This window comes from Mandrillus leucophaeus, unplaced genomic scaffold (genome assembly GCF_000951045.1).
Source record: "Mandrillus leucophaeus isolate KB7577 unplaced genomic scaffold, Mleu.le_1.0 Scaffold1293, whole genome shotgun sequence".
Classification (NCBI taxonomy): Eukaryota; Metazoa; Chordata; class Mammalia; order Primates; family Cercopithecidae; genus Mandrillus; species Mandrillus leucophaeus.
Genome location: NW_012101247.1, coordinates 71,792 through 83,085, shown reverse-complemented (window position 1 = coordinate 83,085; position 11,294 = coordinate 71,792). Strand labels below are relative to the sequence as shown.

Genomic DNA, 11,294 nt, shown 5'->3' with positions numbered 1-11,294 from the left:
TTTATTGTATTTGAAAGAGAACTATTGAAGTTGTAATTGAGGATTTGTTGGTCGTCTTTTCAGTTTTATCTGTTTATGCTTTGTATATTTTGAAGCTCTGCTGTTTGTTGTGCAAACGTTAAGGATTATATATAAAAAATAATTTTTTAAGTGAAGTAACCACTTTATGTTAATCTAAGTTTGCAGTTAGTATCATTTTCTGCTTCTGGAAGAATTCCCTTTTACATTTCTAGTGCAGTTCTTCCAGAAACCCATATGCAGATTACTGGAGCTATTTTTCTGTAACTACCCCAGAACTCCCAGCTATTGTAGTCTCCATAAATGTTGATGTCTATCTCCTCATCTCAGGAAAGCCGTGAGACTGTTTAAATTTCTTCTTATGTGTATGCCCCTTAATTTGTCTCCAAGCAGAAGACCAGAGTGATCATAGGGCTCACATAATTTGTTACCCTTCTTTCAGGTATTACATAGTCCTGTGCTGTCTGTCGCCCAGTGTCTATATCCAGTCATTTAATGTATTTGTCCAGTTTTCTTGTTGTTTATGTAAGTAGGTTAAGTTCATTCACATTTGTTGCTCTATCATGCCTGAAAGAACTCTCTTCAAGTATTTTTAAAGAAAACATTAGAAATTTTAACATAAAATAATTATAAAATGCACTATGCTGCTTGTACAAATAATGTGCTAATAGACATTTCACAAACATATAAAGTGGGATAATTATGATAATTTAATAATCTTTATAATTATGTAATTGTTACTAAATTATAAATTCTATTTTATTAAAATTCTTAAGCATTAAAATAATTTAAATTATAGAATTAATTGAACTTCAGTAATGAACCAGGTGGGAACTGTTTATATCAGGATTTATACTGAATATTATAAAGGGGATATTTGGATATACAGATTTTATAATTTGGTTTTGAAGTAAAATGAATTCTTTGTTTTTCTAAGATAAAGAGTAGGGGAATTTAAAATAATAATTTTCACAAATGCATTCACATTATTTATCTTTAATATGATTTATTTATTGATCTTTTTTGTAAATTTATTATTTTGAAAGTACTGCCTTTTCCTTATTTTATAAAATAATTATTGCCAGCCAAATTTATTGTGTTTATTTTAATACCATTCCATAAAAGAAACCATGAAACATGAAATTCAGATAGGAATATATTCAAAATTGCTGTTAAATAATTTGTGTGATTACAACATTTAAAGCAAGATTTGAAAAATTTATAAGAAAAATTCAGGGAGTTAATCCACTCTCTTTCCTTTGCTGCTAGATCCTATTCCAGTGGTCTCTATAAAAAAATTCAGAGAAACAGAAAGCAGTAACATTGATCAGATTGCATACAAACTTTCTGCACACACACATATTTGTTATAGCTTATGTAACCATTGATTGATTTTGCTTTTTCCTGCTGGACTATGAGCTCCTCTGAGGGATAGATTTATTTTTTTCCTGCATATCATTATCCAGTGCTTACCCAGTGTCTAGTCTGTAACAGCCATTCCATAAATATTTATGGGTGAAGAAAAATGTTGTTGAATTTTTAAAGTGAAAAACCAACATGGCTTATCATTTCTATTTTAAAGATTTTACAAAGGAAATGGACTGTGAAATTTCCATTAATAAAAATAGGTTTAATCTTCCATGACTGAACAAGGATCTTATGATTGAGTAAGCTTTTCATACTCACTTTCATGTTACTTTATCATTTTCAAAATAGGAAGTGAAGGCTCATTTCTTGTGAAAAAGAAATCAAATTCAATTAGTGTAGGAGAATTTTACCGAGATGCCGTATTACAGCGTTGCTCACCAAATTTGCAAAGACATTCCAGTTCCTTGGTAAGTTGAATTGTGATTATGTTGTGTTTTGCTACTGACATTCTCTTGATAACTAAAATTTATGCCAAAGCTAGGAACAATTGGTAGGGATTTCCCTGATGTATGAAAACTATAATTTTGAGATGTTTTCTATATGTATATATATGAAAACACAGTAGATGTAAATTATGCTAAATTCACATTTGTAGTCTTTTGAGTATGCAGGGTATGAATTTGTTTGGGGCATATATATGTATACTTGCAGTACACTTCAAGATGGTTTTCTTCTTCTTTCTTTTCAGAACTTCATGTCTGAAAAGAGCCCAGGCTAGACCTCTACCTAATGGTCCCATGAACACTTTAGCTAGAAATCTTATAGTGATTTATAAGAAACCAGACAGAAGTCTGAAGGACACTGAACAAGATGGAGTAGCATAATATAATTCATTGCTTATCTTTGTCTATATCTATATCTATATATCTATAGGTGTATTGAAAGTTATTTAATTTTTTAGACACCATTATTATTATTTCAACCTCCTGTCTGTTTTGGAACTATAGAAGGACTATTGCATATTTGCATGAGGAGTTTGATCATTCTAGTTGAGGAAATTGGGAGCCACCTTATTCTCAGGTTCACTTTGAAGGATCTATTCTAACCTATGCTCTAATTTTGATTATAGCTGAGTACTAAAAATATCAGTGTTTTTATATGTTAATTCTAGACCTTAAGATGGGTGAAATGAATGACTATAGTTGAATCGGTTAAATTAGCTCTCAGCTTTATATATGCTCTTTCGAATTTATATATAAATTTAGTTATAAAAAGTAGTTTGGTTAATGAGAGAAATTATATAGATACAGCTTTTTGACTGAACCTTTCTGTTTTTCAGTTTCCTTATATTTAAAACAAAAGAGAAAGAGTAGATACTAAGGTCATTTGAGCACAAAACTGAATTGTTTTCTTTTATCTTCATAATTGGGTTCTTAGTTTTTACTTGCCTATTTTTTCCCATAATTATAAATACTATTTAACCCTATTAAAATTTCATGGTTCTTTCCTTATAAAAATGTCCTCTTGTCCAACAAGTGACAGCAATTTTATTATAAATATCATTTTTTTTAATAGGGGCCCATTTTTGATCATGAAGATTTACTGAGGAGAAAAAGAAAAATATTATCTTCAGATGATTCACTCAGTAAGTATTTGGATGTAATCATAAGTAAATAGATACTTTGGGCAGAATACAGTGTTTGGTTGAATTTCCTCCAATTATTCAAATATTCTTGGGGCCAGTTTCATCTTACATAATTTCCCATAAGCTATAGAAAAATGAAGTATACATTTAAAATTTACCTTTCTTGAATATTATAGAACACGTTAGTCTTTATTTTTACAAGTTTTTTGAAATGTAAATAACAGCTCCCACTAGTGCCACTCTTCATCCTCTCTTCCAGTTTTCTTTTTTTTTTTTCCCCACACCATTTATACCACCTGATTAAACGCTTTTTATCTACTGTTCATCTCTGCCACTGGAATGTAAACTCCATAGTTTGGTTTTCTACTGAATCTTCAGTGCCCTGAAGAAAGCCTGATTGCTAGGAGGTGCTCAGTAAACTTTCACTACATGAATTTAAATTATTTGCTTATATGTCCATTGTCTGTTTGTTTTTGACAAAAGGGTCATCAAAACTTCAATCCCATATGAGGCATTCAGACAGCATTTCTTCTTTGGCTTCTGAGAGAGAATATATTACATCACTAGACCTTTCAGCAAATGAACTAAGAGATATTGATGCCCTAAGCCAGAAATCCTGTATAAGTGGTCATTTGGAGCATCTTGAAAAGCTGGAGCTTCACCAGAATGCACTCACGAGCTTTCCACAACAGCTATGTGAAGTAAATTTAATTTATCCTTGTAACTTTTAAGACGTTTGAAGAGCTTTTGTATTTATATCTAGTTTGCCTGATTAAGTCTTTTAAAAGAACATTCTGCTTTTGTGTCACTGGGCAATAAGTCCCCCGTTCTTCTGGTTTTTGCACACATATCTTAGTCTGTGTGATGTTCAGGAGCATCTTTGAGGGCAGGCCGTGGAAACAGATCTGATTAGAAAGAAATTCTAGGTTTTGTACAGAGTACATGTTAAAGTCTATCAAGTGTATATTGATTAAACTTTCATCATTTAATTCAAGTAAGACAACATCAACTATTTAAATTAGATTAGGTAAACCAGAAATTGATTAAACTTTCATCATTTAATTCAAGTAAGACAACATCAACTATTTAAATTAGATTAGGTAAACCAGAATTAGACCTGGTTTGGTAGTACTGGCTCTGACTCAGCTACAACTGTGTGACAATACGAACATGTCACTCCTCCTGCTCTAATCCTTCATTTTCTCATCTGTAAAATAGAGATTCAACTAAATGATTATTGTGGCTTATTTTTTTTTCCAGTTTAAAATAATGTGTAACTTAAAAGATTTTTATTTTTGGTCAAAGTTCCTGTCTTATAAGAATTAAAGTATAATATAGTTTGTTGATAGGACAGCTGTCTGAAAATTGACTTTGCTCAACATTTGTATGTACTACAGATCAAAATAGTTTTGAAAGCCAAAGAAGATATGAAAATTAAAATTATTTTAATGCAAATGTTTAAATTGTTAAATTAAATTCTCAAGGCTGTGCATGGTGACTCATGCCTATAATCCCAGCACTTTGGAGGCTGAGGCAGGCGGATTTGTCTGAGTTCAAGAGTTCAAGACCAGTGTAAACAACAGCAAAATCTTGTTTCTACCAAAAATACAAAAAATTAGCCATGTGTGGTGGGGTGCACCTGTGGTCCCAGCTACTGGGTGCTGAGGTAGGAGAATTGCCTGATCCTGGGAGGCAGAGGTTGCAGTGAGCCAAGATTGCACCACTGTACTCCAGCCTGGGCAACAGAGTGAGACCCTATCTCAAAAAAAAAAAAAAAAAAAAGTCTTGTTGCAAATGCATTTCCCCCTTTTTAAGTCTAAAAAATTATCATAATTTTGAGATGTTTTAAAGGCAATATTACATAAATTTTAAGTATATTTAAGGGGTGTTTTTCTCTGTAAAGTTTTTATATCTGGAGACAGAGAGAAGAAAGAAAGGTGACCCACTCCTCCAGCCATGCTGTAATGTCTAAAATGTGTCTTTCTCTCTTCACCTCTTTGCCTTGCTAAATACTTCAAGTCACCCAGGGCTCAATTTAAATGTCACTTCATCACTCTCTGCTTCTCTTCCTTTTTCCTTCTACCCTCCAGCCAACCTGGCCACCTAACCTCCATTTCCATAACACATGATGCTTTCCCTCTAATTCTCATTCAGTCATCCAATTTGATTTAAAGTACCTTTGCCCTCACTAAACTGTGAACTCCTTGAGGACAGGACTTGTTTCAGGCTTGTTTCTGTCTATTCCCAGTGCCTAGTGAGACCTGACATATAGTAGAAGTTTAGTAGATACTTACTGAATTGATTTGTGGAGGCATTAATGCCTGAAACTTGGTAATACTTCAATTAATATTTGTTAAATGAGCAAGTGAAATAATTCTGAGATTTAGTCTAGTTAAAACAAAGAGAATTGGAAGAGATGGTGATAAGGTGAGACATGCTGGCATTCAATGACTGGACAAGCTCAGAACCTTCTCTTAGGGAAATTTCAAAGTGACACCATTAGATGGTACTTTGTTTGTTTGTTTGTTATTGTCAAAGAGTCTCAACTATGTTCCTTTTTATAAGAAAATTTCCTGAATAAACCCTGGGAATAATTTTAAAATCTTTACTTTGGAATAAGTTAATAAGGGTCTGAAACAAAGGCAGGAATTTTGAAACAACTTCTGAGGCAAAGAGTTATTAATAAGCCTCTATAATCATATCAAAGTCTAGAATTTCTTGTGTGGATAAATATACTGATATATAAAGAAGAACATAGAGAAGTGATTGTTTTTGGCATTTGAGCTCTTTAAGAGTATTACATAACAAAGTTGTAAAAAGTCGACGTAATATGTAAGTAGGGGTTTGCTGTTATCATTGTAAAATTATAAACTGCTTAAAAATGGAAAGTAGAAATTTGAAACAAAAAGTTTCATAAAAAAGAGGAGGTTCTAAAATGAAACACATATTGTATGTAACTATTTTTATGGTTAAATCTTATATATATCAAAATATGTAACAATTTCTGACAGCATTTAAAACATATTCCCAGGATTATGTTGTGCTTTTTCTTAAATCTTTAATTCAAATATTTGTTGAGGCCTATTCTGCTTCCATTTTGCTCTTTCTGGAAATAATTTACAAAAAAGCTGAAGGAAGCTTTCAACTCTATTTTCATGAACCTGCTTTTTACAGTCTACCGTTGTAATTTTGCTGGTTTTACCCATGCTATAAGCAGAGGTGATTGGGCTAATCAGTATACTGAAATTCTGTTGTGGATTGTGTTTTCAACTTTTTGAAAATTCTTGATGGTTCTAGTTACCAGAGGTGTGTAAGGCAGAAATATTAGCTAGACTTAAGTTCCTCAGATGGTTCACTCTAGAATTTTAAACTCTTGTCTTTTCAGACTCTGAAGAGTTTGACACATTTGGACTTGCACAGTAATAAATTTACATCATTTCCTTCTTACTTGTTGAAAATGAGTTGTGTTGCTAACCTTGATGTCTCTCGAAATGACATTGGACCCTCAGTGGTTTTAGATCCTGCAGTGAAATGTCCAACTCTGAAACAGTTTAACCTGTCATATAACCAGCTGTCTTCTGTTCCTGAGAACCTTGCTGATGTGATAGAGAAACTGGAGCAGCTCATTTTAGAAGGGTAAGAAAGAGCTCATTAAAAATAAAAGGACTGCCTAAATATGCTGATGTTAACAAAATATGCTGACATTTGTATAGTCATGAGTTTTGACAACATGGTGAAACTCCATCTCTACTAAAAATACAAAAATTATCCGGGGTTGGTGGTGCGTGCCTGTAATCCCAGCTACTCAGAGGCTGAGGCATGAGAATCGCTTGAACCCAAGAGGCGGAGGTCGCAGTGAGCCGAGATCGCGCCATTGCACTCCAGCCTGGGTGACAGAGGCGAGACTCTGTCTCAAAAAAAAAATATATATATATATATATTTATTATAATGTATAAGTATTATTATATATAATAAAAAACTGAGACAATGAATATTACAACTTTTATCAATGACTTACATTTTCACAACTAATTTTTAAATTAATGAGTCCTCTTCGATGCTATTCTTTGAAAGCAAATTGTTTTTGGTATTTTTTCTTTAAAGCATATGAATTTATGCAATTTAATCATTATCTTGTCTCTTGTGACTAGAAATAAAATATCAGGGATATGCTCCCCCTTGAGACTGAAGGAACTGAAGATTTTAAACCTTAGTAAAAACCACATTTCATCCCTATCAGAGAACTTTCTTGAGGCTTGTCCTAAAGTGGAGAGTTTCAGTGCCAGAATGAATTTTCTTGGTAAGTGTTCTGTGTGGGTCTCCTCCTTACCAGGCTCTCTAAGTTGTACAAGATGAGTCACATATGGACCCTTTAGGTGGGGATTGAAAGGTGGCATTTCAGTTTAAATATTATGCTGGATTTAAAAAATAAAGTTAGCAGACCATTAGATGGTACTTTGTTTGTTTGTTTGTTATTGTCAAAGAGTCTCAACTATGTTCCTTTTTATAAGAAAATTTCCTGAATAAACCCTGGGAATAATTTTAAAATCTTTACTTTGGAATAAGTTAATAAGGGTCTGAAACAAAGGCAGGAATTTTGAAACAACTTCTGAGGCAAAGAGTTATTAATAAGCCTCTATAATCATATCAAAGTCTAGAATTTCTTGTATGGATAAATATACTGATATATAAAGAAGAACATAGAGAAGTGATTGTTTTTGGCATTTGAGCTGTTTAAGAGTATTACATAACAAAGTTGTAAAAAGTCGACGTAATATTTAAGTAGGGGTTTGCTGTTATCATTGTAAAATTATAAACTGCTTAAAAATGGAAAGTAGAAATTTGAAACAAAAAGTTTCATAAAAAAGAGGAGGTTCTAAAATGAAACACATATTGTATGTAACTATTTTTATGGTTAAATCTTATATATATCAAAATATGTAACAATTTCTGACAGCATTTAAAACATATTCCCAGGATTATGTTGTGCTTTTTCTTAAATCTTTAATTCAAATATTTGTTGAGGCCTATTCTGCTTCCATTTTGCTCTTTCTGGAAATAATTTACAAAAAAGCTGAAGGAAGCTTTCAACTCTATTTTCATGAACCTGCTTTTTACAGTCTACCGTTGTAATTTTGCTGGTTTTACCCATGCTATAAGCAGAGGTGATTGGGCTAATCAGTATACTGAAATTCTGTTGTGGATTGTGTTTTCAACTTTTTGAAAATTCTTGATGGTTCTAGTTACCAGAGGTGTGTAAGGCAGAAATATTAGCTAGACTTAAGTTCCTCAGATGGTTCACTCTAGAATTTTAAACTCTTGTCTTTTCAGACTCTGAAGAGTTTGACACATTTGGACTTGCACAGTAATAAATTTACATCATTTCCTTCTTACTTGTTGAAAATGAGTTGTGTTGCTAACCTTGATGTCTCTCGAAATGACATTGGACCCTCAGTGGTTTTAGATCCTGCAGTGAAATGTCCAACTCTGAAACAGTTTAACCTGTCATATAACCAGCTGTCTTCTGTTCCTGAGAACCTTGCTGATGTGATAGAGAAACTGGAGCAGCTCATTTTAGAAGGGTAAGAAAGAGCTCATTAAAAATAAAAGGACTGCCTAAATATGCTGATGTTAACAAAATATGCTGACATTTGTATAGTCATGAGTTTTGACAACATGGTGAAACTCCATCTCTACTAAAAATACAAAAATTATCCGGGGTTGGTGGTGCGTGCCTGTAATCCCAGCTACTCAGAGGCTGAGGCATGAGAATCGCTTGAACCCAAGAGGCGGAGGTCGCAGTGAGCCGAGATCGCGCCATTGCACTCCAGCCTGGGTGACAGAGGCGAGACTCTGTCTCAAAAAAAAAATATATATATATATATATTTATTATAATGTATAAGTATTATTATATATAATAAAAAACTGAGACAATGAATATTACAACTTTTATCAATGACTTACATTTTCACAACTAATTTTTAAATTAATGAGTCCTCTTCGATGCTATTCTTTGAAAGCAAATTGTTTTTGGTATTTTTTCTTTAAAGCATATGAATTTATGCAATTTAATCATTATCTTGTCTCTTGTGACTAGAAATAAAATATCAGGGATATGCTCCCCCTTGAGACTGAAGGAACTGAAGATTTTAAACCTTAGTAAAAACCACATTTCATCCCTATCAGAGAACTTTCTTGAGGCTTGTCCTAAAGTGGAGAGTTTCAGTGCCAGAATGAATTTTCTTGGTAAGTGTTCTGTGTGGGTCTCCTCCTTACCAGGCTCTCTAAGTTGTACAAGATGAGTCACATATGGACCCTTTAGGTGGGGATTGAAAGGTGGCATTTCAGTTTAAATATTATGCTGGATTTAAAAAATAAAGTTAGCAGGTTGGCAATAAAAGAACATGCTATCAAACTATGAAAATAAATGAAAGAAATGTAAATGCATATTGCTAAGTGAAAGAAGCCAATCTGAAAAGGCTACATACTATTCGTTCCCAACTATAAGACATTCTGGAAGAGACACAATTATGAGGACATTAAAAAGATCAGTGGTTGTCAGGGGTTAGGGGAGGGAGAGATGAATAGGTAAAGCACAGAGGATTTTTAGGGCAGTGAAACTGTTTTGTATACTACAGTGGGGGATACGTGCCATTGTACACTTGTCAAAACCCATAGAATGTACAGTACAAAGAATGAACCCTGATGTAAACTATGGACTTTGAGTGATAATGATGTGTCAAATATTGGCTCATCGATTGGAACAACTGTGCCAAACTGATGCAAATTGTTAATAACAGGGGAAAATATATGTGGGGTAGTGGTGGTGAGAGAAGGGATATATTGAAAGTCTTTGGACTGTCTGCTCAATTTTTCTGTGTATCTAAAGCTGCTCTAAAAATAGTCTATAATTTAAACAAAGTTATCACATTTTTATTGTCAGAGGTTAAAATGATAGTTACTTGGCCTACTGTGTAGTACACTGTGGTTCCTTTTAGTCTTCAACTAAACATGACTGCCTGAGCTGGGTAAGGCATCCTTATACTGAAATACTGTTTTTCATACTGAAGTTTCTTCAGCAATTTTTTGTATGATAAATATGATTACTCTTATTGCTGTTGTTAGAAACAAAATTAATCATTTAATAGTTTTCAATTTAGTGAAGTTAATGTATATTCAATCAGCTCTTGTGCTTTGCAAGACATTACAATAATGCAAATTATTATCATCACTTTTATTAAAAGTTGTAGAATCCCCTGCATTCTCTTAGCTTATGAAATAATAGAGGAAATTATGTTTATTTGTATCCTAAATGAACATTTTAATATTAAGGAACAAAATACTTTTATGATAATAAACAGGAATTCCCCATATTTTATCTTCCTTCATAGAGAATACTCACTTCTTGCCACCCATGTGATTATTCTATACCTGACTCAGTAAAATAATTTTTAATTCTATTTAATAGCAGAATATAGCTTGACTGCTTATTAATGGTATTTTAATTTGTCAGAGCTTTCAGAAACTAATAATGATCAAAGCCATCTTAATTTGGATAGTATTTTCCTCATTTATCCCTCCCCCGCTTCCTCCTACTCTCATGAATATTGGCCACATTCTAACTATGATCTTGAAACTGGAGATAGAGTGATTCACTCACTCACTAGTAAGCAAAGCAAACTCGGTCTCTGTCCTTAAGGAACTTGTGATTAAGTTCAGAGGACAGACAAACATTAAGTAATGATGGCACAAATAAATGTAATTTTATATTGTGGTACCTTCTGTGGAAAAGTTTCAGGATACTCTGTGGTACCTCAGGGGAATCTGATTCAGACTGTGGAGTCAGGGAAGCCTTTCTGTTCCTGTGACATTTAAGTTGGGTCTGGAAAGAGGAGCATCCAAAATGACCCTGAAGCTTGTGTATGGTCAGTGTGTCATCTCAGCTGAATCTCACAATGATCCTAATGGTCGTCGTACCTAGGACAGGTATGACCTCTGCCCAGTTGAGGAAATTGAAGCAGCGAGATTTTTTTGTCATGTTTACAGGTGCATGTAATTAATTATCTTGTGAAAGTTTGAATGGGCCCTAGTTCAAAATCTGTTTGCTTTGCACTACACAAGCTTAATAGTTTGAAAAGTGGTCTTACATTTGAGAAGATGCCCCACGGAGGTGACATCTGAGCAAGACCACTAACCATTAAAAAATAATCCCATGTAAATGGTGAAACCTTGTCTCTACTAAAAACACAAAAATTTTTAGT

The 11,294-nt window shown here is 33.3% G+C and overlaps 1 protein-coding gene across 1 annotated transcript in view; it reads left to right on the top strand.

Moving 5' to 3' along the window:
• The window catches only part of LOC105533890 (leucine-rich repeat serine/threonine-protein kinase 2), a gene marked incomplete at its 3' end in the record, with an annotated part of 159,019 nt that overhangs the window by 76,236 nt on the left and 71,489 nt on the right, over nucleotides 1-11,294 (top strand). Inside the window, exons 21-26 of the mRNA XM_011972478.1 lie at nucleotides 1,735-1,853; nucleotides 2,962-3,031; nucleotides 3,515-3,732; nucleotides 6,417-6,667; nucleotides 7,184-7,332; nucleotides 8,488-8,614. Of these exons, the coding sequence (XP_011827868.1) occupies nucleotides 1,735-1,853; nucleotides 2,962-3,031; nucleotides 3,515-3,732; nucleotides 6,417-6,667; nucleotides 7,184-7,332; nucleotides 8,488-8,614 (934 nt within the window). The remainder of the gene's footprint in view (nucleotides 1-1,734; nucleotides 1,854-2,961; nucleotides 3,032-3,514; nucleotides 3,733-6,416; nucleotides 6,668-7,183; nucleotides 7,333-8,487; nucleotides 8,615-11,294) is intronic.